This window comes from Budorcas taxicolor, chromosome 3 (assembly GCF_023091745.1).
Source record: "Budorcas taxicolor isolate Tak-1 chromosome 3, Takin1.1, whole genome shotgun sequence".
NCBI lineage: Eukaryota > Metazoa > Chordata > Mammalia > Artiodactyla > Bovidae > Budorcas > Budorcas taxicolor.
The window spans coordinates 49015262-49042987 of record NC_068912.1 but is presented as its reverse complement, the minus strand read 5'-3'; the positions used below and the strand labels follow the sequence as shown (position 1 = coordinate 49042987).

Genomic DNA, 27726 nt, shown 5'->3' with positions numbered 1-27726 from the left:
TTTCTCTCTTGGTCTGCTGTTGTGTAAATGTAGAGAGCAGCTGTTCTGCCAGTTCCCAGCTGCTTTGAACTTGGACTGTTACTGATCTTCCCTAGCCTCTCCACAGCTCAAACCCAGTGCCTAACTATCAAACCTTCAGCCAGCAGTTGTCTGGGGAAAGGATTTATAGATGGCCCATCACAGCCGAAAGATCTAAGAACCATCAGAACGGTGGCACAAAGCTGGAAATGGCTTCAAATTTACATATCATTTGCAGAATAAACCTGAAAACTTCAATGTGCCCATGTTCTCTTTACTATATTAAATTTGAGTAATGATAGTTCTTCCTGAGGTGACTAGCTTTTATCTTTTGCAATATTTTTTTATCCACAGCCAAGAGGGCAAGGATGTTATTTCTGCCTCTGCTCTTTGGCTTTCTGGTCTTTGTTATGACATCCTGACCAGGAACAAGGCACATGCTGGATGGAATTATTGATGGTGCTGTCCTGAGCTGGGGCTGAACAAAGGAGGTTTGGGTGAGGGACCAGAATTATAAACCAGGGCAGTCTATGGCAAACAGAAAGAGTGCCAGCCTTTCTTTATATATACAGAACAGAACCTGCTCAATTCTGGGCCATCTCTGCCGGTGCTCCCTCCCCAGTGTCCTCTCTCACCTTGCCTTTTCTTACTCTTCTTTCAAGACTCCTTTTTCCATATCTTCCCACAATTGACTGAAACCTCCTTGAATAGCTCCACCATAACTGGTATACCCACCTACTGTTTGGAATTGCAATTGTGTGTTTGAAGTTGAAAGAAAATTTTAATGGTTTAATGTGGTAATATGACAGGGCCTCAGAATTATCCAAATCTCCCTCCAGCCACCGGCCCCTCCCACCAAAAAAAACCCTTGCCCTCCTGGGCAGGAGCTCCCCTTTATTATTAGATCTCTGCTGATCTGGGTGGAAGACCAGAACCCCTTTCCTTTGTCTAAGTCTAAAACCAATCAGAATCTGACCACACTCCAAAAGGAAGAGCAGGAAGGGGACCAACTGGGGACTGGGTCAGCCGATGGTGCCAGCCACAGGGGCACACACCCACCCCCCACCCGAAGCCTGAGAGTAAAGGGTGAGGGATCTGTCCACTTGCACAGGTGAACCACTCGTCCTGGAGTCTGACCTTGAGGTTGAGGAGGTACTGGTAGAATAGGAGTGGCAGAGACCCTCCTTCCCTGGGATGTCAGAAGTTTCTCAGCCCTGAGCCCTGCCTGTCTTCTAGGCTAAGTTTCTTGGGGGCTCAATTTTGTTTCCGTATCCCTTAGTAGGCACTTTAAGATGGTTATTTTGATTCCTGAATTAGTAATGAATATAAAGTATCTGAAACATAATTGACTTTGGGAATATGTACTTTTGGAACATCTGGTACCACAGTTATTTTTTCCAAATATTGAATGGTATTTTCTGTATTACAGATTGAGAAATTTATGATACTAAGCTTATGTTATGGGAAGATACAGACTCAATCTGAGTAGAGGGCCCATCAATGCATATTAAGGGACTAGTCACTTGAGCTGAAATTTTAAATATTCCACATTCATTACAAAATTGGACAAAAGTGACTACAGATTGCATGATGTTCTTGTCCAGCAAAATTCCTGAAATTCCTTATGTATTTTAACCACTTATTCCAAAGCACCATTTTCTCACTTGTTACAGACCATATTTTGGTATTTTTCAACTGTGTTGCTTCTACCCCTGAAGATCAGTGTCCCCTAAATACAAGATACAAATAAAAGTGGAAGAGGAAGTAGGAGGAGAGAGAGGTGGAAGGGAGGAAAGGTAAATGGATAGAACCTCAGGGAAGGAAGCAGAGCCCCAGTGCCTTAGATAAAACAAGGGACAAAAGTTTTAGTTATCCTGGTGATCTTAGGCAAAAAGAGAAAATGACAGACTCTTGGGGAAGAAGGAGAGAAAGCAGAGAGGAATCTGCTTCAGAGTTTTAGAATAGTGTCCCTCCGTAACCTGGTAAAGCAAGTACTAGAGAAGCAGCAGCCCCATCAGCGGTCCTCAGCCTTATTGGCGCCAGGAACTGGTTTCATGGAAGACAGTGTTTCCACGGACGGGGGTGGGAGATGGTTAGGGGATGATGCAAGCTTATTATATTTACTGTGCACCTTATTTCTCTTATTACATCAGCTCCATCACAGATCGTCAGGCATTAGATCACGGAGGCTGGGGACCCCTAATTGATCTGACTTGCTGGTGTCACTGCTAAAGGAGGGAAGTGCGTTCATGCTGGGGAGATTTGATTTCACCAGGTTCCATTTTAAGGATGTGAGGGCTGCTTTCCAGCCCTTTGGCCAGGCTCTCACGTGCCACTTGGGTTTTGCCAGGCGTTCATCATGGGCTACTCAGTGGCGGCTGGAGCCACAGGAAGACTCCTCTTCGGCTACGACAGCTTTGGGAACGTGTGTGGCAAGAAGAACTCCCCCATAGAAGGGGCTCCTCTTTCAGGGCAGGATATGACTCAAAAAAAGTAAGTGTTGAAGTAAGTCCTCAACCTACAGAGGGGCTAGAGTTCACAACTTTGTATAAATTAGTCATTTTGAGCCTGGAAACTGATATCCACTCAAAACTCTATCAAGCCAACTCATAAAAGAAAATTTTGATATGGTAGTAAGGACACAGGTTTTAGTATCAGCCAATCCCAAATTCAAATTCAATCCTTGCTGTGTGACTTTGAGCAGGGTACTTAACTTCTCTGAGCTGAATTTTCATCTTTTTAAACCAGTTATTATACCTATCTCATAGGCTGTTTTCAGGATCCACTGAGACACTGTGTGAGCTAACGCTTAATAAGTGTTAATTGTCACTATTATTATCCATTATGTGTGTGTGTGTGTGCATGCTTAGTCATTCAGTCGTGTCTAACTCTGCAGCCCCATGAAATGTAACCCTCACCGTGGAGTTTTCCAGGCAAGAATACTGCAGCTGGTTGCCATTTCCACTTCCAGGGGATCTTCCCAACCCAGGGATTGAACCTGCATCTCTTAAAGTATGCTGCATTGGAAGGCGGGTTCTTTAGCGCTAGCACCACCTGGGATCAGAATCATGTTACTAACTATACACCAAAGAGAGTATTGTTTCTATGTGGAAATACCTCAGTCCCACCTGGGGATGTTGAGAACCTGTGTCCCACTCTCTCCCAGCCTACACTCTCAGCTATGGCACCGTGGTGCATACTCTTATCTCCCTGACTCCAAAAGAGAAACCAAAAGGGGAGAGAAAAGACAGGACTCCCCCAACAGGAGAGAAATTCCTGGCCATGATTTTCTAAGATGATAAGGCCTTATAATAACTTCAAGACTTGATAATCAAAAGCAGCTCCTAGGAAAGACACCTTAAGTGTATAAGGTCCTGGGTATAAGTTTGGAGTCACCAAATACAGATCCCAGAGCAGGCCTCTTCTACCACTGAATGTTGCTCTCCAGTAAGGGGCTTTGCATTGCTGGGAATGGATTGCCCTGGGGCCATTTCCCCCTACACTTGTGGGTGTCACTCACAAAGAACACAGGGAGGAAGAGGCTTCCCAGATACACCTGTGCTTCTCTTTGGACACTGCATTCATAATGCAGTGCTGGGAAATAGTCACCCTCTTTGAAATGAAAAGTATATATTTTATTATTAATAGCCAAAAGGTAGAAGCAACCAAGTGTCCAGCAGATGAATAGTAAACAAAATGTATATACATATAATGGGATAATTTTTTAGCCTTTTTAAGGAAAGAAATTCTGACACATGCTATAACATAGATAAATCTTGAGGATATTATGAGAAGTGACATAAGTCAATCACAAAAAGATAAATAGTTTGATTCCACTTATATGAGCTGCCTAGAGTAGTCACATTCATAGAGACTGAAAGTAGAATGGTGGTTGCCAAGATTTGGGGGTGATGAATTATTATTAAGTGGGTACAGAGCTTGTTTTACAAGATGAAAAGATTCTTGTGGGAGGAGGGGCGGGGTGGGTGGTAGTGACGGTTGTACATCAACGTGAATGTGGTTCGTGCCACTGCACACATAAAATCTTTAAGATGGTAAAATTTTATGTGTATTTTACTGCAATTTTTAAAACTTAATAAAATAAGTAGAAAAAAGTATATAGTTATCATACACTTGGAAATCTGTTCCCCCATCTCCTGTTACACCACCACCCCCCTTCCAACCCCAGTTGAGGAAAAAGAAGCTTCTGGGACCCCTTCTCCGGGTCTCTCTCCTGGAGGACTGCCTACAGGGCTCTTGACCTGACATTGCTCTGATCTCAGCAGCCGGGATAAGTGTAGGGCAAGGGTCTGGGAGCTGCCGCTGCCAACCCTCACGTGACCTTGTTAATTGCAACAAGCAGTTTTGTTCTTGTGCCCAGTGGCTGGGCAGCTGCAGCAGGAAGGGTCTCGAGTTTCCTGGCTCAAACTGGGAGGCAGGGGGAGGGGTAAGCCTTTAATTCACAGCCTCGGCCTCCTCCTCTCCCCTTCTCACTTCCCTGGGTTGAGCTATTCTCTGAGATATAGTTGAATATACTATGCTTTCTGTGGACTTCACTGATGCACTGGCCTCACCTAGGGAACCCGGGCAGTGTTATCAGTCCTTTTTGCTTCTCAGCGACTTCCTCCCAGAACGCCCTAGTGTTATCAACATCCCAGAAAATGCTGAATCTGAAAGAGGGAAGTTTTGTTAACATTTGAATACAGCTCCCAAACTGTACAACTCCATAGATGACCCCAGGTGGGCATAATACTTGTTAAATTATGCAGGAAGTATTTGATGATGAAGTTGGCTTTAAGTATTCCCATGTTTGATAGCGTGTGGCTATCGTTTAAGTCCCACAATTAAACTCAACAACAGGAAATGCTCTATGACATTCTCCTTCTGTTTCATCTGCCTCCTAGACACGTGTTTTTTATGAATTCCTGCAACCTGGAAGTCAAGGATGTGAGGCTCAGTTCCACCGTTCTCTGTGTATCCAGTTGTCCTGAAGAGCAGCTTGATACCCTGGAAGAGGTCCAGCTCTTTGCAAACACCAGTGGTGGGTACCAAAGGATGGGGTCTCTATTCCCCCTGAGGCTGGGGATCACGGCAGGGTAACCTGTACAGACATAGATGAGATCACTTGCCTTGCTCCTGCTTCCTCTGCGAAGTGGGAAGTTGTCTTTCCTTGTGGGTGCCTTTCCTTGTGTAGAAAGGGCCATGAACATTTTCTCCTGAGCTTAATTGCGTTCAGGTTTATCTGGAATTCATCTGAAACCCTAGCTGTTCTCTGCTCACTGCCAGGGTCTGGTCTGCCGTAGAAAGTGGGAGGGAACAGCAGACATTGAGGGCCTGAAAGCAGGGTCAGACGGAGGTCAGAGAAGCGCACTTGGCAGGTCCAGTCCTAGAGAGGCACCCACAGGCTTCGCGTTGAATTGCCAACAAGTATGTTCTTTCATTAAAATATTCGGGCTGTGGATAGTTTCACTGACCAGTGGGACAGTTGTACGTTGTTCCAAAAGCGCTTAACTTGCTCTGAGCCTGCTTTTCAGATTTATATTTTAAGGATTAAACAAGCAAAGGGAAGTAAGAAATTCGAGGCAGCCCACTGCAAATTTCATCTGCCTGAGAAGTGGGGTGCCAGATTTTTAAAAATTATTTGCAAGACTGGGTTAAAAATATCAAGCCTATATAATAAATCATCTTCAAATCATTTTATTACCAATCATTTTATAACTTTTGAATTTGGCATTTTGGAGAGAGGAAAGCCGAGAACCTGATTTAATCTCAACTGGATGCTTAATTCTTTTTGTCTTTAGGACACCCAGAGACCTGTTTTCTGTTAATGGTTTATTCTGTCTTTTCCCCAGTTGGGTAAAATGACTATGGTTTCTTTACTAGCTCCCCTAGAGAGATAAGTACAATGTAGGAAAATGGTATAGCCTGTGTGTTTTCTGCTTCCAGGATCCTTCCTGTGTGTTTATAATTTGAATTCCTTCAACTACACCCAGATTCCAAATGCGGACTTGCTGTGCCCCAGGCTACCAGTTCCCCCAAGGTAAGAGCTTTCAAACGTTTTCCTTATCCACTAACAAAACTTATTGGGTACTTGGTGAGAGTCTCTTACATTCTCCATAAGAAGCAGGCCTTGGTGGGCAAGGCCAGATGGTCAACACACCTTTTTTCTCAGTGAGAATAGAAAACAGATCCTTCTCAAGAACATCACTCAGCAAACTGCTTTCACAGTCTTATTCATCCCTATCAACTAGGGCAATACCTGGCACAGAGGCGGTCTCCTGTAATTAAAGCTCTAAGTAGTTGCACTGCCGTGATTAACGGCTCACGTGTGAGCCATTGAGAAGGCTGAGGGGGGAAATGCAATTAATTATCACCACCACCATCTAAACTATTTTAGATACCATCAGGATGCTGAGAGGTACTGAAGAAGGACTTAGGTTTATTTTGCATTACCATTCTTTTGAAAATTATATGTTTACAGTGAATGAGACCTCTGTGCAAAATCCCTTCAAGATAATCACAATTTAAGTAGAACCAAGGCATTATGCCAGCTCCCTAGTATAATGTTCATCAAATTTGTGGTCAGGATTCCCAGTAAGAAGTGCATTACATCACAACTTCATTATACACGTATCTTCATACATACTGATGTATATGGAAACAGAAATAAAGTCTCACAAAACAAGACTTCTTCCTTACTAATAGTTTCTAGTCGGTTTCAGTTTTTTAAAAAGTAATATATTTCGTAATCTTCTAAGAGCTTGGAAAATGCTGAGATAGCCGGTGCTAAGAAAAATGAGTAGATTTTAACAGAACAGGGGGAAGACTATAGGTAACCATCCTTGTGTCCTTTTCCGAAATACTTTGTGTTATAAGTAATTGAAAGAGGAGAGAATTCTTTCCAGAGGAGAATACCATACTATTTTTCTGTAATACCTTTTTTAAAATTTGATTTCTTATTCGATGTCATAAACATATCTCAATGAAACATAACTAAATCCAGAAAAAAAATAAGATATTCCAGTAACTCAAAGAAAAATGATTTAATATGTGGAGAGAAGTTTTTTTTAACTTTATACCCTTTGACCACATCTCCCCTTCCGCCCCCACCCTGTGGCTACTACATTCTGTTCTCTGCTTCTGTGAGATAAACTATTTGAGCTTCCACATATAAGTGAGTTCATGCGGTGTTTGTCTTTCGAGAAGGATTTTTAAAAGAACACTATGTGTGTTCTGGGCCTGAAGAAGGAATTGAAAGAGAATAAAATATCTAAGGCTGTAATTTAACCAGAGTTGAATAAACTGTCCTCTTACTATCAATGGGATGATTACTGTAATTCCCTGGGAAGCTTATATTTTGATATTGATGATAATAACAGACATCTATTGAGTCTGATGCTTGCCCAAAAATTATCATGTACTTTTCTAAGCTCTTAACATGTGTTAATTTACTTGGGCCTCATAAAACCTATGTGTTGTAGATATTTCCACCCCTGTTTTATGGCTGAGAAAGCTATTGCAGAGGCAGGTTAAAGTTATACAAGTGGAAGAGCTGGCATTCAAACCCAAACAGCATCCACGTTTGTTCCTGTAACTCTAAGCAGACAGGTCTTTGTTCGTTTTATTTTGTCTGGCAAACAGCCTAAAGGGCTCACACCAAGCTGGGGAGGGGATGGCGGGGTTGGTCCTGTACCCTGCGTCCTTGGAACACCATCTTTTCTACATCTCAAGCCAGTCTTAGTCCTTTCACCCCTTAAATGCAGACCTTTCCAACGCTTAGCTTTTCAAGTGAAGACAAAACTGCTGATTGACTGGTTTTTCTTGGATGGAGTGAGGGAGATAAAAGTAGCCTCGAGGGCTCCATTTCCTTTTCCTACACAAGCAAGCAGTTGTTTTAAGATGGAAATTATCATATTTTATCATGGAAGAGCAGTGCCAAGAGTGAAAAGCTTGAAAACATGAGAAGTGGGACCATACAGCCAAGGAACGTTTTCTAAACACTTCTCTTTGATAAACCAATTGTTTCTTCTTTCTGGGTTGATCATGTGAGGTATAACACACCCTTTTAGAGCAATGACTGAGTATAGAGAAGGTTTGTATACCTAGGAACAAGCTGCTAAGAGCAGTGAAAAAATACTGCAGAAGATAACAAGCAAGCATATCTTTTTCCTTTTGGTGTTCAATGTAATATTGTATTTTGAGTCCCCACACCTGTTAGATTTTAGATTTAAAGTCTAAAAGGCTTGGGTTTTTCCCTCTAGTAAATTCTATTTCTAGCCTCTCACATAGGAGCCTGTGCATGTCACTGCATTGTTTGCTTGAGTAAATTCCATGTATAGGGTCATCTAAATACGCAGTCAGCTCTCTAGATAGTTCCCTGTGTATTTGAGTGGCTTTCCTGGTGGGGGAGGAAAAACAGACGTGGGAAAGAAACCACCATTTGTGGACCAATAGACACATCCCCTGCCCCAGCTCATTAATGTGCGTCTGGTCCACAGCCTACCAGGGATGACCCACGCTTTACATGCCTCCCTCCATCATTCTCAGAACTAAGATGGAATCAGCATAGGGGAATTAAATGCCTAAAAAGCACCATATTTAACAAGCCATGTTGTCAAAATTAGGGTCTTATGGAGAATTGTGTTTGAGGAAAAGCAAATAAAATGACGTGAAATCTTTATCTGATCTTATTTTTTGAAAACACTAAATAAAAGTTCAGAAAGCATTTTCTTTCAAAACAATTCAGATTCTTTGGTGTTAAGACTGTTTAGTAATAGAAAAGAAAAAGAAATTCAAAATGTAAACACTGGAAAGCAGGAGTTAAAATTATTACTTTATATGTGGTAAGATATACATACTGCTTTATATGTCCTATGGTCCCAAGGGTTGCAAAGAGTCAGATGTGATTTAGCGACTGAACAGCAATGTGGTTAAGAAAACTAATTGAAAAACAACAAATGATAAAAAAAAACTAAGGTAGCAGGGAACAAGATTAATATACTGAAATCTGTAGCATTCATATGTTTTCTGAAAAGACTGCTTTTATCACAGCGGGAAAAAGTATATACAAAAAAAGTCTAGAAATTAACAAGAATGTATAAGAACCACAGAATGAAAGCTTACATATGCTTCTGAGGTACAAAATAATCTTGAACAAATAGGAAGATAGAATGTCTTCTTGATGGTATGACTCAACATGTTAAAAATGTTACTTCCCTCTACACTATTTAAGATGTTATTTCTAAGTTGAAAAATATAGGTTTATCATGATTAAAATAAATATAATAGGATTTTTTCAGTAGCTAGATAAGCTGATTTGAATGTCTGTAAGGAAAAAAATTCTCTTAAATGACCATGAAAAATCTGAAGAAAACAATGAAGGAAAACTAGCCCTTCCAGTTTTTAAACCATGTTTAATAATTGAATACTGTGGTACTAGTTCATATGTAGAAAGGTCAGTAAAGGATACTAGATAATCCAGGAACAGGAATGCTTACAAGAATTTAGTACATGATAAAAAATGGCATCTCAAGTCAGTGACAGAAACTTGGACTATTCAACAAGTGGTGTTGGGACAGCTGGGTAGGAATCCAGAGGGACAAACTGCATCTATACCTCATGGCTTATATGGATAAATTCCAAATAGATTAAAGATCTTAACTTACAAAGTGAAATCAGAAAGTGCTAGAAGGCAGGGGAGAATTCTCTTATAACCTGGAAGTAAAGAAGGCTTCTCTCTATGACTTAAAATTCAGGAGACATAAAACTAAAAACATCAGTAACTTTGGCTACATTAAAAAGAAACATTTCTGCATGACAAAGCAGTAGAAGCAAAATTAACAGGCAGATAAGTTACAATTCATATAAAAAAAGATTGACCTCTAATTTATGAAAGGTCTTACTAATCAACTTCTAAAACACCAGTATCACAATATAAAACTGAAATGAGAATATGAATAGACGCTTCAAAGAAAAGTGCAGTATTTTTTAAAGATACTAAAAAAGACTGAACCTCCCTTATAATAGGGGAAATTCCATTTAAGACTCTGATGTTTTCACCTCATAGACTCAGTTCAGTTGCTCAGTCATGTCTGACTCTTTGTGACACCATGGACTGCTGCACACCAGGCTTAGACTGGCAACATGTTTTGTTTTGTTTTTTTTAAATAAAAAGCACGCTTTGCAAAAGGGTAGGGAAATAGGCACTTATACAATCCTGAAGCAGGATTGTAAGGCGGGTAATTCATCAGTATTCATCAGTCACTGATGTATAATACATGCTTTCATTTATTTGCATTGAAGTATGGTTGATTTACAATATTGTGTTAGTTTCAGGTGTACAGCAGAGTGATTCAGTGTTTTTTCTGATTATAGCTTATTACAAAATATTGAAAATAATTACCTGTATAATATAGCAAATTCTTGTTGCTTACCTATTTTATGTAGAGTAGCTTTTATCTGTTAATCCCATACTCCCTCCCTCTTCCCTTTGGTAGCCTCAAGTTTGTTTTCTATGTCTGTGCGTCTGTTTCTGTTTTGTATATAGATTCACCTGCATTACTTTTTAGATTCTGCATTATAAATGATATGATATTTGTTTTTATCTGCCTGGCTTACTTTACTAAATATAATGTTCTCTGGGTCTCTCCATGTTGCTGCAAATGGGAATATTTCATTCTTTCTCATAACTGAATAATATTCCATTATATGTATATACCACATTATCCATTCATCTGTTGATGGACAAGTGTTGCTTCCATAACTTGGTTATTATAAATAGTGCTGCTATGAACATTGGTGTGCCTCTATCTTTTCAAATTAGAGTTTTCATTTTTTTCTGGCATGTACCCAGGAGTGGTATTGCTGGATCATATGATAGCAGTGTTTCTAGTTTTTTAAAGAAATCTCCATACTGTTTTCTCTAGTGGCTGCACCAATTTATATTCCATAAATGGTTTACAAAGTGGTGTAAAAGTAACATAAGTGCTCCCCTATTGGGTGCATATATATCAATGAGTATAGTATCCTCTTCTTGTATTGATCCCCTTTTCATCATTTAATGCTCTTCTTTATCTTCCTTTATGGCCTTTGTTTTAAAGTCTATTTTTTCTATGAGTATTGCTACCTCTGCCTCCTTCTTGTTTTCTTTTTTTTTCTGATTATAGTTCATTACAAAATATTGAAAATAATTACCTGTATAATATAGTGAATTCTTGTTGTTTACCTATTTTATGTAGAGTAGCTTTTAATCTGTTAATAAAACTCCCTCCCTCTTCCCTTTGGTAGCCTCAAGTTTGTTTTCTATGTGTGTGAGTCTGTTTCTCTATACCCTCACTTTCAGTATGTGTATGCCTTTTGCCCTGAAGTGAATCTCTTGTAGGCAGCATATTGTATATTCTTGTGTCTTTTATCCAATCTACCATGCTGTGTCTTTGATTGGAGCATTTGGCCCATTGACATTTAAAGTGATAATTTATAAGTATGTACTTAATGCCATTAAAAAAAATATTTTTCAAGTTCCTTTAATTTTATGTTTATTATTTTTAAATATTTATTTATTTATTGGCTGTACTGGGTCTTAGTTGTAGAATGCAGAATCTTTGAACTTTGTTGCAGCATATGGGATCTTTTAGTTTCAGCATGTGAAATCTAGTTCCCTGACCAGGGATCAAACCCAGGCCCCCTGCATTGGGAATGCAGAGTCTTAGCCATTGGCCCAACAGGGAAGTTCCGTTACTGCCAGTTTAATCTTTGTTTTCTAGTTGTCTTCTAGTTCTTCTTTGCTTATTTCTTCTTTTTATTTTTCCTTTTGTGATCTGATGACTCTCTGTTGTAGTATGTTTGATTTCCTTTCCTTTTGTTTTTTGTGAATATAGTCTATATTTTTGATTTATGGTTGCCATGAAGTTCAAGCACATTAACTCATGACTGTATCTACTCATTTTAAACTAGCAATCATTTAAGGTCAAACACATTGTAAAAGATTTGCATTTTTGTACTCCCTTCCCTCACATTTTGTTTTCTCGATGTTGTATTTTGTATCTTCATGCTTATCGTTTTACTATTTGTGCCTTGCTTAGTTGTTTAGTTATGTCAGACTCTTTGCAACCCCATGGACTGTAGCCTGCCAGTCTCCGCTGTCCATGGGGATTCTCCAGGCAAGAATACTGGAGTGGGTTGCCACGCCCTCCTCCAGGGGATCTTCCCAACTCAGGAATCAAACCAAGGTCTCCTACATTGCAGGCAGATTCTTTATCAGCTAAGCTATCAGGGAAGCCCTCTTTCACTATTTAATGTAGTTAAATATATATATATATATATTTACAATTTTTTGATTGTTTTTTTGTCTATGTGCTGGCTTATTTAAGTGATCTTCAATCCTTTTATGATTTGGCTTTCCTATTATGATTTTCCCTTTCCTATAGATTCTTGCTACCTTTCTATTCAGAGAAGACTCTTCAATATTTCTTTTAGGGTAGATTTAATATTGCTGAATTCTTTTTGCTTTTGCCTGTCTGGGAAATTCTTTATCTCTCTTTCTGTTCTAAATGATAAGCATGCTGGATAGAGCATCCTAAGTTGCAGGTTTTTCCCTTTTAGGACTTTGAATTTATCTTGCCACTCCCTTCTGGCCTGCCAAGTTTCTGTAGAGAAATCAACTGATAGCTTACAGGAGATTCCCTTGTAACTGACTCTGTTTTTCTCTCACTACCTTTGGAATCCTCTTTATCTTTAACATTTGCCATCTTAATTATGAGATGTCTTGGTGTGAGTATTCATGGGTTCTTATTGTTTGGGACCGTCTGTGCTACCTATACCTGAATATATGTTCCCTTCTTTAGGTTTGGGAAGTTTTCAGCCATAATTTCTTCAAATGCATTTTCAACAATCCACCACCTTCTCCTTCTGGAATGTCTATTATGTGTGGGTTGGCACATTTCATATTATCCCATAGGGATCATATGTTGCTCTCATTTGTTTCCATTTGTATGTCCACCTGCTGTTCTAACTGGGTGATTGCCATCATGCTGTCTTCCAGATCACTTATTCATTCTTCTATAACATTTATTCTGCTATTAATTACCTCTAGGTTGGTTTTTATCTTGGCAGTTGAATTGTCCTTTTTCGATCAGTTCATCTTTATAGTTTTTAGTTCCTTGTTACAATGATCTCTGTTTCTGTCAATAATCTTTCTTAATTCAGTTAGCACTTTTATTGCCACCTTTTTGAACTTGGGGTCTAGTGGATTAGAAAGGCCTGTTTCATTATTCATTATTTGTTCTTTTGGGGGATTTCTCTTGTTCATGTAATTGGGAGTAGTTCCTCTGCCTTTTTATTCTATTTAACTTTCTTTGTCTTTATAAATTCAGGAGAAACAATTATCTACTATGGTCTTGAAGAGAAGTTTTTATGTTGGGGCATCCCCATGTAGCCTCTGCATGTCCAGTGTCTTTGGTGTAAGTTGCTGGCTTCCATATGGCTGCCAGCCAGGCCTTTCCTCAGAGTTTGCTGGCCATTTTGCCCTTCGTGGGGAGGGTTGTTTCCAGAACCTGTGCAGGATATGAGGGGGGGCTTCCCTTTTGCTCCGTGGCTGTTGTGACTCTATTAGGAGCAGTGTCAGCTCCTCAGTTATTGAATTAGAAACCCTAAAGGTCAGGGTCAGTGAGGCTTTATGGCCCTTGAGTGTGTTCCCCTACCCCTACGGAGGTGATTGCTGAAGCAAGTGAGGCATCTGTGGTCACAAAGGACCTATGGGTCCCCATGGCTCTGCTTGGAAGCAGCCCAAGATCACATCCCTTTCTCTGTTGTGTTCGTCCCAGATCTAATGCAAGGCTGTGGCGTGGAGTAGGCTGGGGCTAGGGGTTGGATGTTGTGGCTGCCCAAGTTTATGTGCCTGTGCCCCCCTACCAGGATCTATGCTGCCTCTGTGCCAGTCTTCTCCGGGACCTGTCTGCCCCAGATTTAGGGTGAGGCTGTGGTGTGATGTGGGCGAAGCTGAGGAGCTCTCACTGGGAGAGGACTTGCCACTTCTGAATGCACGGACAATGGCCATCGCTGCCCCACCCAGACCACATTCCAGGCCCTCTGGGCTGTTTCTGTGTAGCTAGATGAGTCCCAGGGCCTGTCTGCCCAGCCCTTAGCCTCTGTGCAGTTTCTGTGTAGCTAGATGAGTCCCAGGGCCTGTCTGCCCAGCCCTTAGCCTCTGTGCACTTTTGGCACCTCCCTGTGCTCACCCTGCCAATGGCCGATGTGGTTCCACTCGCCCCGTGCGTGACTAGACAGTGTCCTGTGTGGCTTCACCTGCATCACACCCCAGGTGCCCTGGTCTGTTTCTGCATAGCTGAACTGAATCTGTGCCCTGATCTTGCACCAGGCTGTGGTTTGGAGTGAGCAGGGCCAGGGTGTTTGCCCCTTCTGATTGAGTGTGGTGAGCTGGCAGCCACCAGTGCACGGCTCTCTCCACCCTGATTCCCAGCAAGCCAGCATGCACACACTCTGTGTAAGTGGAATCTAGGCTCCTCTAGTCCTTCTCTCTGTCTCTGCAGATTTTCCAGCAGTCACGGGGGCTAGTCTTCTCCGCACGGGAGCCCAGGATGTGGATGCCCAGATTGTGGCTTGACAGCTTGCTTTTCAGGGGCACAGGTCCCAAGGCAATGCCTTTTTGTCCCAGCCAGTTACATGGAACCACTTTTTCTTGCAGGTTTGGTTGTATAGGAGTTCTTCTGCTGGTTTCTAGTTAGTTTCCTAAGAGAATTGTTCCACATGTAGATGTATTTTTGATGTGTTTGTGGAGGTGGGATGTGTTCCACATTCTCTTGATCCCCCTCCCTACTTCTCAAAGGGGACCATTTAGCCATTTTGAAGCTACATATTATGACTGATTATAAGAGGGCCTAGGACCAGTGATTCTCCAGTAGCAATAAACATACCCAATGTCCAGAGCTTGGTTTCTAAGTGCTGTTCTCCAAAGGGTCTGATTTTAGGGCTTGAATGAGGGAAATACCAGATAAGCCTGGCATCATCTTGTCAAATTAGAAAGTAAGGAAGTGCTCAAGGGGGAAAAAAGGGATTGGCCATGTCAAAAGGACGCAGGGGCCAACCTGAAATACCTCCCAGTGGACAAAGATGGAACAATTTGAGCAACTGACTAAATAACAATCATACTGGATTATAACCCAAAGAATATATATCCAGGAGTCCATACTTACGTAAATAAGAGACTAAGTAATAAAGGGGAGGAAAGGGATAAATCTTTACAGAGGGATCTCTGATAATGTGTGTTGGTATTCCTCCTCTAGGATATGGAAATTAATTTCCTTTTGAGAGCAGGCTGGACTTAGTGACTCACTTTTAAGAACAGAGTGAAGAAAGAAAAAATACTCACATTCCAGTGGAGAAATCTGGCACTGCCTAACCACCTTAACCAAGTGATCCTGGTCAAATTCAGCAGTGAAAGGCTGCTGCCATGTCCCCAATGTAGTCTTCTGAGAGCACCTCCCCTTGGTGGCATTCTTCCCCTAAACCCATTCAGTTCAGTCACTCAGTCGTGTCTGACCCTCTGTGACCACATGGACTGCAGCTCACCAGGCCTCCCCATCCGTCACCAACTCCCGGAGTTTACTCAAACTCATGTCCATTGAGTTGGTGATGCCACCCAACCATCTCATTGTCCCCTTTTCCTCCCACCTTCAATCTTTCCCAGCATCAGGGTCTTTTCCAATGAGTCAGCTCTTCACATCAGGTGGCCAGAATATTGGAGTTTCAGCTTTAGCATCAGTCCTTCCAATGAATAATCAAGACTGATTTCCTTTAGGATAGACTGGTTATATCTCCTTACAATCCAAGGGACTCTCAAGAGTATTCTCGAATACCACATTTCAAAAATATCAATTCTTTGGTCTGCTTTTCTGGTTGCCTGATGACCTCTGCCAGTCTACAGAAGTTGTTTTGTGGAGTTTGCTCGGCGTTGAAATGTTCTTTTGAGGAATTTGTGAGGGAGAAAGTGGTCTTCCCGTCCTATTCCTCTGCCATCTTTTCAAAACCTCAAAAATATCAATTCTTTGGCACTCAGCTTTCTTTATACTCCAACTCTCACATCCATACAAGACTACTGGAAAAACCATAGCCTTGACTAGATGGATCTTTGTTGGCAAAGTAATGTCTCTGCTTTTTAATATGCTGTCTAGGTTGGTCATAACTTTTCTTCCAAGGAGTAAGTGTCTTTTAATTTCCTGGCTGCAGTCACCATCTGCAGTGATTTTGGAGCCCCCCAAAATAAAGTCAGCCACTGTTTCCATTGTTTCCCCATCTATTTGCCATGAAGTGATGGGACTGGATGCCGTGATCTTCATTTTCTGAATGTTGAGCTTTAAGCCAACTTTTTCACTCTGCTCTTTCACTTTTATCAAGAGGCTCTTTAGTTCTTCTTCGCTTTCTGCCTTAAGGGTGGTGTCATCTGCATATCTGAGGTTATTGCTATTTCTCTCGGCAATCTTGATTCCAGCTTGTGCTTCCTCCAGCCCAGCGTTTCTCATGATGTACTCTGCATAGAAGTTAGATAAGCATGGTGACAATATACAGCCTGACATACTTCTGTCCCAATTTGAAACTTGTCTGTTGTTCCATGTCCAGTTCTGACTGTTGCTTCCTGACCTGCATACAGATTTCTCAAGAGGCAGGTCAGGTGGTCTGGTATTCCCATCTCTTTCAGAATTTTCCACAGTTTCTTGTGATCCACACAGTCAAAGGCTTTGGCATAGTCAATAAAGCAGAAATAGATGTTTTTCTGGAACTCTTCTTGCTTTCTCAATGATCCAGCGGATGTTGGCAATTTGATCTCTGGTTCCTCTGCCTTTTCTAAAACCAGCTTGAACATCTGGAAGTTCATGGTTCACGTACTGTTGAAGCCTGGCTTGGGGAACTTTGAGCATGACTTTACTAGCATGTGAGATGAGAGCAATTGTGCAGCAGTTTGAGCATTCTTTGGCATTGCCTTTCTTTGGGACTGGAATAAAAACTGACCTTTTCCAGTCCTGTGGCCACTGCTGAGTTTTCCAAATTTGCTGGCATGTTGAGTACAGCACTTTCACAGCATCATCTTTTAGGATTTGAAATAGCTCTACTGGAATTCCATCACGTCCACTAGCTTTGTTCATAGTGATGCTTCCTAAGGCACACTTGACTTCACATTCCAGGATATCTGGCTCTAGATGAGTGATCACACCATCATGATTATCTGGGTTGTGAAGATCTTTTTTGTACAGTTCTTCTGTGTATTCTTGCTACCTCTTCTTAATATCTTCTGCTTCTAGTAGGTCCATACCATTTTTGTCCTTTATTGAATCCATCTTTGCATGAAATGTTCCCTTGGTATCTCTGACTTTCTTGAAGAGATCTCTAGTCTTTCCAATTTTATTGTTTTCCTCTATTTCTTTGCACTGATCACTGAGGAAGACTTTCTTATCTCTCCTTACTATTCTTTGGAACTCTGCATTCAAATGGGTATATCTTTCCTTTTCTCCTTTGCTTTTCACTTCTCTTCTTTTCACAGCTATTTGTAATGCCTCCCGAGACACCCATTTTGCTTTTTTGCATTTCTTTTTCTTGGGGATGGTCTTAATCCCTGTCTCCTATACAGTGTCACGAATCTCCATCTCATCAGGCACTCTATCTATCAGATCTAGGCCCTTAAATCTATTTCTCATTTCTACTGTATAATCATAAGGGGTTTGATTTAGGTCATACCTGAATGATCTAGTGGTCTTCCCTACTTTCTTCAATTTAAGTCTGAATTTGGCAATAAGGACTTCATGATCTGAGTCACAGTCAGCTTCTGATCTTGTTTTTGCTGACTGTATAGAGTTTCTCCATCTTTGACTGCAAAGAATATAATCAATCTGATTTCAGTGTTGACCATGATGTCCATGTGTAGAGTCTTCTCTTGTGTTGTTGGAAGAGGGAGTTTGCTTTGACCTGTGTGTTCTCTTGAAAAAACTATTAGTCTTTGCCCTGCTTCATTCTGTACTCCAAGGCCAAATTTGCCAGTTACTCCAGGTGTTTCTTGACTTCCTACTTTTGCATTCCAGTCCCCTATAATGAAAAGGACATCTTTTTTGGGTGTTAGTTCTAGAAGGTCTTGTAGGTCTTCATAGAACCGTTCAACTACAGCTTCTTCAGCGTTACTGGTCGGGGCATAGACTTGGATTACCGTGATATTGAATTGTTTGTCTTCTAAATGAACAGAGATCATTCTGTCGTTTTTGAGATTGCATCCAAGTACTGCATTTCAGACTCTCTTGTTGACTCTGACGACTACTCCATTTCTTCTAAGGGATTCTTGCCCACAGTAGTAGATATAATGGTCATCTGAGTTAAATTCACCCATTCCAGTCCATTTTAGTTCCCTGAATCCTAGAATGTTGACGTTCACTCTTGCCATCTCCTGTCTGACCACTTCCAGTTTGCCTTGATTCATGGACCTGACATTCCAGGTTCCTATGCAATATTGCTCTTTACAGGATTGGACCTTGCTTCCATCACCAGTCACATCCACAGCTGGCTGTTGTTTTTGCTTTGGCTCTGTCTCTTTATTCTTTCTGAGTTATTTCTCCACTGATCTCCTGTAGCATATTGGGCACCTACCAACCTGGGGAGTTCATCTTTTAGTGTCCTATATTTTTGCCTTTTCGTATTGTTCATGGGGTTCTCAAGGCAAGAATACTGAAGTGGTTTGCCATTCCCTTCTCCAGTGAATCACATTTTGTCAGAACTCTCCACCATGACCTGTCTGTCTTGGGTGGCCCTACACAGCGTGGCTCATAGTAATTGAGTTAGACAAGGCTATGGTCCATGTGATTAGATTGGTTAGTTCTCTGTGATGGTGGTTTTCAGTCTGTCTGCCCTCTGATGAAGAAGGATAAGAGGCTTATGGACGCTTCCTGATGGGAGAGCCTAACTGAGGGGGAAACTGGGTCTTGTTCTGATGGGCGGGGCCATGCTCAGTAAATCTTTAATCCAGTTTTCTGTTGATGGATGGAGCTGTGTTTCTCCCTGCTATTTACCTGGGGCCCAACTATGGTGGAGGTAATGAAGATAATGGTGACCTCCTTCTGTATGCTACCCTCAGCGCCCCCAGCCCTGCAGCAGGCCACCACCCTAAACCTGTCCCTGCAGTCTAATCGTGAGAGAACATGAGGGTCATTCTGCAGCTTGCAGGACGTTCATGAAATACCTGACCATGAATCTTCAAAAGTGTCAAGGTAATGACAAATAGGGAGAACTAAGAAATTGTCCCAGACCAAGGGAGACACAACAAATAAATGCGGTGTGGTATGCTGGAACCGGAAAAGGAATTGGTGGAAAAGGGCCATTTCCAAATAAAGGCTGTGGTTTAGTGAATAATGTAGCACCAGTGTTGATTTCTTAATTTTCACAAATGTACTATGGTTATGTCAGATGTTAACATAAGGTGGAGGTGAGGGAAGGTATGTGGGAACTCTCTGTACCTTCTTTGTGACTTTTCAGTAATGCTAAAGATATTCCAGAATGAATGTTTCTATTTTAAAATGCTTTACTGTTCTCCAGCCTCGAACACTCTTATAATGTGTTGTTATTGTTTAATCACTGAGTCGTGTCCAGCTCTTTAGCAACCCCATGGACTGTAGCTTGCCAGGCTCCACTGACCATGGAATTCTTCAGCCAAGAATACTGGAGTTGGTTGCCATTTCCTTCTCCAGGAGATCTTCCTGACCCAGGGATCGAACCTGAGTCCCCTGCCTTGGCAGGCAGATTCTTTACCGCTGAGCCACCAGGAAAGCCCCTTATAATGTGTAGGTGAAAGATTTATGAGAGTAACAGTTTTTTTTTTCCTACCTCTTGTTTGAAAAAGGTCTGGTATCTCATTTAGGGATATAATTTTTACTATTTTTGACACTCAGCAGCAGACTGCTATTTAAATTTCCTGTTACGTTCATATATGCTAACAAATATCTCTATGGTGATATGCAAGAAACCAAAACCTAATGGCCTGTGGACAAATGTTCTTCAGTGGCTCAAGGAGAAGAAAGAGCAATTTCTTATGATTTATTCTGATGTACTTTTGGAATCTGAGCCATTCAGATTGTATTGCATCTGTAAAATTTTTAATTTAAAAAAATGGCTTGGTTGTATTACTCTTGAATCAATATTTGATGACTCAGGAACTGTTTCTCTACTGTTGAGCCTCCTGAGAAAGATCCTTCTGTATGTTCTATGTTGAGATTCACTGGGTGTTTCGAAGCCATTTTTCCTTCATGATGCTGTAATGTCAAATGACATTTGGGTTCCCCTTTCTTCATCTTCACGCATTTCACAAAATATTTGGTAACTGCCTAATACTTTAGCAATTTGTCAGATAATTAGGCACTTCATAAGTTTGGATTATTTTCACTCTTTGGGGCCCACAGAAGGAAAGAAGAGTGGGATGCTGTGAAGGTATTTGTGGCTACAGTAAAGCCATTAGGAGGAACATTCCTGGGCATTTTTCCATTTCAGGAAGGGCTCCAGAAGGGGTCAGCTTTCTCATCTACCTAAGACAGGTACCAACCACAGTTTCACTCATACATTTATCACTCATTTCTAAAGCACTCACTCTGTTCATAACAAAACTCTGAAGCTTTATAGGTCTTCATAAAGAGAACAAAGATAAAGCTTTTGTTTTCATTAGTACACCTTCTGACTGAGCCAGCCTTTAGCTCTAGAAGTTCCCTAAAGAAATGTGATTCTTGTGTTGGAGTTGGTGGTTGTTATCCAGGAAGGGCCAAGATATGAGACTCAGAAATGTCACTCACCAAGTTTAGGTTTTGGGTGTCTGTGGGTCCCTGTGATCAGTTTCCCACCTAGGCGTTAGCTAAACAGTGTGACAGCTCAGATGCTTGGCTTTGTAAGTGTACATTGCAAACAGGACTTTAACCTTCTTTTTATTACTTTAGATCTTATACATTTTGGTTGCTGAGAATTTTAAATAAGTATGTTTTTAAAGATAAATCAACACCTTTGCCACTTCTTCTATCTTTTTTTTTTAGCAAGTCTTTTCCCTTGTTTAATCGATGCATCCCTCAAACTCCTGAGTGTTATTCTCTGTTTGCGTCTGTTCTGATCAATGATGCGGACTCCCTCCATCGAATTCTAAGTGGAATAATGTCAGGAAGAGACACAGTCCTCGGCCTCTGTATCCTCGCCTTTGGTAATTTTTCATTAATTTTTCTTCAGTGACTATTTATACCAAAATTTCTAGTGCTTATGTGTGGTGTACAATGAAAATTAGCCTCTTGACCTAAATATTGAAAGGTCAGTTCATATATTTTCTCTGTAGATATTGTCAGTGTTTCAAGTTCAAGCGGAGGGGTAGTAAGACCAGGAAAAGGCCAGCTGATCCTGCCTAGAGGTCTCACTAGGTGCGGGTTGCCTTAGACATTGACGATGTTCCAGGGTCTGCTCCTCAGCTCTGCTTGAAGATGGATGTGCAGAGCAGATTGCCACTTTGTGAACTGGCCAGGGAAAGTGCCAGAAATGCATGTCCAGCAAGTGTGGACATTCTGTAGTGCCTCTTCCTGCAGGCAAGCCAGGTCAGAGCCTACTGAGTAGGGAAAGGTGTGTCCATCGTGTTAGTGCCAGAGGGCACTGAGCCGGTGGACCCAGCTCCTTCTAGGAACAGGCTTGCTGGGGTGCAGGCAGGCCAAGGCCTTGCCCCAGATCCTGCCTTTTCCGGGTCTTTCTGGAAGCAGCCACTTCCCCACTCTTTATGGTTTAACTTCCCTTTTGCTATTTTAGCTTGATGAGTCCTTTTAAGAGTCAGCCTTCTCTTTGAATGAGTTAATACTCTCTGTTGCTCTAGGCAATAGTAGTGGCCTATTATTTACCCCTGTCATTTACAGTGGCTGCCTCCCAACCTTGGAAGGTTGAAGGAAGCTCTTTGATCATCCATTAACATCATGTTTCCAGTTTATAAATTGAAGTCTCCATAATTTCATTACCCAAAGGTTACTAATTCCTGAATGCTTGGGGATGCTTCACTAGCCACCATTATGTAACTTCCAGACTTCTTATGACCCACATGCACCAGGCATTGTGCTTATTGTTAACTCTTTAAACCTCATCAGAATCCTATCACCATGTGTATGAGAGGAAACTGAGGCCTAGAGAGGTCTGAGGCTTGACCAAGGTTACACATCTAGTGGAGATGGCAGAGCTGGGACTCGGCCCAGATCTGTCTGACTTCAAACCCATGATCTTAATCACTACACTGAAATACCTATATGTAACCTTGAATTATGGTTCAGAAAGAAAGTGAAATAGTATCTATAAATTCACTGAAGTTCCCTGGTGACTCTGGTGGTAAAGAATCTGCCTGCAATGCAGGAGACCCAGGTTTGATCCCTGGGTCGGGAGGATCCCCTGGAATATTCTTGCCTAGGAAATCCCATGGACAGAGGAGCCTGGTGGGCTACAGTCCATAGGTCACAGAGTCAGACAGGACTGAGTGGCTAACACTTTCACTTTCAATAAATTCTTAGGCTTAAAAACCCCCAAAGTGGAAACAGATACGCAAATTTTTACACATATATCTTATCATACAATTATAATCTTAAATTTTTCATTTTTAAAGGCATTCATCTTTCATATTTAGTTGAGGATATCTGAGAACACAAAATTAGAACTTTTAAGTTATGAAATCAAGAGTTAAGTTCAGTAAAAAAAGAAGTTTAGATGTTTCATTTGGATTTAAAAAAAAGTTTAGGGCATTTGGGAATAATAGCTGCTTTGAAAACATTTTATAACTCAAGAAGCATGCTAGCGCTTTCAGGACACGGCTTACTGTCACAGACTGAACTTGTACATGCTTCAGAGGGTGGCCTGGGTATGTCTTGTTTTTCTGTTTGATAAGTGTCCAAGATATTTCGAGACTGAAGAAAGTCCTCAGCCTTCACTCTTTCGAAAGGCTTAGTCATTCCAGCCCTAGTGTCGTCACCTTCATGCCTTGATTGTTGTTAGAATTTATGTTTTGCTTACTTTTCCAGCCTTATCTTTGGCCATGATGTTCACCTTCCGCTTCATCACCACCCTTCTGGTTCACATTTTCATCGCACTGATTGTTTTGGGATTGTTGTGTAAGTATTTCCACTTGATTGGTTTCTTCTTGAATAAATGAAAAGCCTTTCTGTTACATGTAGAACTTAAAAGCTGGCTTTTTTGAGCAACATGGGATCTTAGAGAAGCTCTTGTCCAGCCCCCTCATTTTATATAAGAGGAAACACAGGCCCACAGAGGACAGGGAGGACTACAGGATTGCTTCTGTCTCACAGCTAACAGCAAAGTTCCTGCCTGGCCTGCCGTCTCTTCTGCACTCTCAGATGAGCCAGCCCAGTGAGTGGTACTGGTTTCATCCGTTAAAAGGCAATTCCAGTGCCTGTTAGAAGCCCTTTAAAGAATTTTTTCTGAATTTTCATAGCCCCGATTGGCACGTAGGGGCCCATATTGCCCTGCAAAGGCTCAGGCCAGTCTGAAGAGACACAGCCCTTGAGCTGGGCAGGGTACCAGAGACATGTCCCATGCCCACTGTTTTCCTTTTCAGGGCTGGATCCTGGGTCCATCCAGTTGTTGTCAGGGAAGAAGATCTGAGGGACAGGGGCAGGCGGGAAGATCAAGGCAGCAGTATAGGATCCTGGTATAGGATATTTTAATTTTTAATAATTGGTATGCCCAAATAAATACTTGGCATGACCATAGTGTTTCATCTTCTGAACAATCAGTTCTGTCCTCGGCACCTCCCAGCCCTGCAGCTCACAGGTGCCCGGCATGCCCGTGCTCGGGGACGTGTAGGACGGCTTGTGAGGGATGCCCTTCCCCACCTGCGAGTGGAAAACACGCCTCCCTGAAGCCACTGTGGATGTGATGCAGGTGTCACCAAGTCCCTAAATTTGTGATGCTGGGACATCACACCTGCAAGACTGGGCAGAGCATTTGTGATGTTGGGACATCTGCCCAGTTTTGTAGGTGTCAAGCCAATATCCATATAGTCAAAGGTATGGTCATTCCAGTACAGATGTGAGAGCTGAGCCATAAAGAAGGCTGAGCGCCAAAGAATTGATGCTTTTGAATTATAGTGCTGGAGAAGACTCTTGGAAGTCCCTTGGACAGCAAGGAGATCAAACCAGTCAGTCCTAAAGGAAATCCACTCTGACTGTTTTTTATAAGAACCGATGCTGAAATTGAAACTCAATATTTCAGCCACCTGATGCGAAGAGCCAACTCACTGGGAAAAGACCCTGATGCTGGGAAAGATTGAAGGCAAAAGGAGAAGGAGGCAACAGAGAATGAGATGTTTAGATAGCATCACAGACTCAGTGGACATGAATTTGATCAAAGTCCTTTGAGATAGTGGAAGCCAGAGGAACCTGGCATGGTGCAGTTAATGGGATTGCAAAGTCAGACACGACTTCACAGTGCAACAACAGCAAGACCGATATCCAGGCTCCTCTGGAGTTGTCACCGCAGAGCTGGTTTGGAAATTTTAGCCTTTGGACTCTAATGTTGTTCCTCTCACCATCCTGTCCGTTCAGGTTCCTCTATGCTCACACCCAGCCCCACCTGTGGGCTAGGCTCACAGGACACACCTGTGTTTTGGAGTCACCTTCCTGCATCTCCCAGAGATACACAGCCGCCCTAGGCCTGGCAGCTCCTGGCAGCTGCTTCAGAGGGTTGGTCATTGCCTGTAAAGCCCAAGGGATTTGGGACCCACTGCCTGAGCAGGGCCACCCAGTGTCAGGGGCCAGGGTGTTCACCTCCTGGCATGCGTGCTGAGTTCCACTGCTGTTTTGCTTTCCAGTTGTCTGCGGTGTCTTATGGTGGCTGTACTATGACTATACCGATGACCTCAGCATAGAACTGGACACAGAAAGGGAAAATATGAAGTGTCTGCTGGGATTTGCTATTGTATCTACAGTGATCACGGTAAGAAGCACTCTTCCAGCAGTAGATCAGGTAGCCTGCCAGAACTCTGAAGTCCAAACAGTTGCATTTTAACCCCAAACAATGAGCATTTGTTTTTCTTTCACTGCAGAAGGTGCGTACATATTAATGTAGTGAGTGTACATAACGCATTTAGTGCCTTCACATTTCATTTGAGATACCTGTGTAGGAATGCACTGCAGCCTCAAAAAGTGAAAAAACAATCTTACCTCTTTCCAAGTCATTTCTGCCATCTCAGAAGTTGATTCGTTACCCATGCGGATCCGTTACCTTTGCTATAGCAGCACTGCTTTCACCCACAGGCAGCTGTGGGGTGAACACTACCGTGCGGAGAGGGAGGCAGACTTGTAACAGTTCCTACGTCCTGGTTTGAGAAGAGACCCCCTCCCTCCTCCAGCCAGTGGACGCTTTGCTCCCAAAGGCGTGACAGCTCCCACTGCTCTTGAACACAGAGAGCCCTTTATCTCCAGACCTGCCATCCACTAGGTTCATTTGTCTTGCAGAGAGCCTGCTGCCTCCCCAGTGAATTCCCTGGCTGAGAGTGGGCAAACAGAATATTGAGCCTGGAGATATAGGTTGTTGGGGAAGGATGGTTGGCAACTGAGAGTCATTCAGGCCACTTCCTGGATGCTGATCAGGGTGCTGGCATCACAGGCCTGGACAGGCTCAGGGGGTGGCTTCAGGCGGCCCATGGCCATCCTTTAGTGTGTTGCTTCCTAAGCATTATGTCATGGAGGCATTGCAGGCAGGGGTTTTCACATGCCCATTAAATGTTTCAGCAACTCAGTTCTCATAAGAGCCTCAAATTCTCTCACCGACTCAGTTCTCTTCTTTAAGGAAATACTTGAGTTCTCACATCTGACACAGGCCTGACATTTTCTCTTCTCTAGGGAAGTGTCAGGTTTGTGTTCCTCACATGAACTGCATCTCAGGGAGCAAGTATCCGATAAAGCAAAACTCCTGGTGTGTCCTGGGTCCAGGCCCATGGCTGAGCCGAGGCCTGGGCAGGAGGCTGGAGTAGAAAGGCCCCCCACACCCCAGGCCAGGTGCTGGGCTGTTGGGCACAAGGGACGGAGAGAAGCAGGGCTGGGAGCCGGGCCGCTCACAGCCTTCCGCTCCCCCCGCACCATTGCCCTCCCAGCCCTCCACAGGGCTCCCTTTGTCTTCACACACTGACCCATCGGTGGCCATCAGATGCCGGGTCAGGGGATTCTCTTCACTGAGTGTAAGGAGAGAGAACGGGGAGGCTGCGAGAGGAGAGGGAGGACCCGCACCTCGGCTCACACACCATGCATTGACACATGTGTCACTGCTGCTGCGTTTCTGCCAGGGACCAGCTTCTGGTGAGCTTGTTCTAATAAGATCCCTAAGACTCTCTGTCACCGTCACCATTCACTGAGCACCTGTCTTGCACAGGGCCCTGCACTAGACAATGGAGCTGACCAGAAAAAACACACAGCCAGCACACACCCCACCGTGAGATGAACTACAAAGCCAGCAATGCCGTGACATGATGCACAGGGCAAGATTCCAGCCGTGAGGGGAGCTGCCTAGGAATATGATTCCAGTGGTTTTGATAGACCCAGTAGCAGCAATGGAGAAAATGGGCTGAAAGGCACTGGCTGCTCACCTCAGGGTGTCAGCCTAGGGGTGCAGGCTGAGATGCAGCAATTTGCGGCTTAGAGCCCAGAAAGGGGAGTAGAGGCTTGAGCCCTGTGGTGACTCAGCTCTGCTGCCCACTTCGCACCCCTAGCACTGTCCCCAGTGGGTAACGCTGATTTCCCTGAGACTAGGAAATAACGGGATAGTTAACTCTTCAGTTCTGGTCAGTATCCTCGTGGTGTACTTTGAACATGAGGAGAGCCTTTTCTACACGCACACACATATTTAAGTTGAAAAACACACATATTAAATACACATATTTTAGCATTCCATTTAGGAGCTACCAACCACTCAGGAGATCCAAGTTTATTTGCCTAAAGATTATATCATTTTGCATCATTAAAATTTTTAGTAAAAAATGAACTCCCTCTTCCTTGTTGATTGTGCTAGGCATTGAGGACACAGAGATGGAAATTCCTACTCAGCCTTCAGAAGTCTCACGTCTCCTCCAGGCATCTCCCTGGGTCCTCAGGCTAGTCCCCGCAGCTGGGTCACAGCTGGGCCCTTCAGCCTCGGGAGCAGTTTTGCACATTTTATCCCTCTGTCCCCCACTTCCCACCACTTGACTATGAGATCCTCATAGGCAGCAACACCCGAGTCCAGCGGGAAGAGGAATGGCATCCTGGGCCCCTGGAGTGGTGTGCTGGGTCACGTGGACAAGAGAGGAGCCTGTGGGACGTTCCCTCGGCAGGAAGGGACCGGACCGGGGAGGTCCTGATTTGCGGTGGTGATGATTTCAGTCTTTATCCAGGAGCTCTGGGGAAATGTCAAAGGATTCTGACCTGCGAGATGACATCCTTGACTGCACGTTTTACAAAGATCCCTTTAGCTTGTGTTGGAGGAGGGGTAAGGTCAGGAGTAGGGGGTTAAGGGAATTAAAAGCAGAAGGTAATGAGGTTATTGGGGGTCTAGGAGAGAGAAGATGAGATCTGAGCTGTGGCATCAGTGTGGGGATCGAGAGGAGAGAATAGACTGGGAGCTCTGTCAGCAAACTGAGATTGTGCTATGGCTGTTGCTTTGCCAGCCCTTTACAGTAAG

The 27726-nt window shown here is 42.8% G+C and overlaps 1 protein-coding gene across 1 annotated transcript in view; it reads left to right on the top strand.

The window, feature by feature from the left end:
* SLC44A3 (solute carrier family 44 member 3) overlaps positions 1–27726 on the top strand; it is an 83107-nt gene that overhangs the window by 1624 nt on the left and 53757 nt on the right. The window contains exons 3-8 of the mRNA XM_052637614.1: positions 2369–2511; positions 4923–5059; positions 5965–6058; positions 21081–21241; positions 23076–23165; positions 24884–25008. Coding sequence (XP_052493574.1) covers positions 2369–2511; positions 4923–5059; positions 5965–6058; positions 21081–21241; positions 23076–23165; positions 24884–25008 — 750 coding nt within the window. The remainder of the gene's footprint in view (positions 1–2368; positions 2512–4922; positions 5060–5964; positions 6059–21080; positions 21242–23075; positions 23166–24883; positions 25009–27726) is intronic.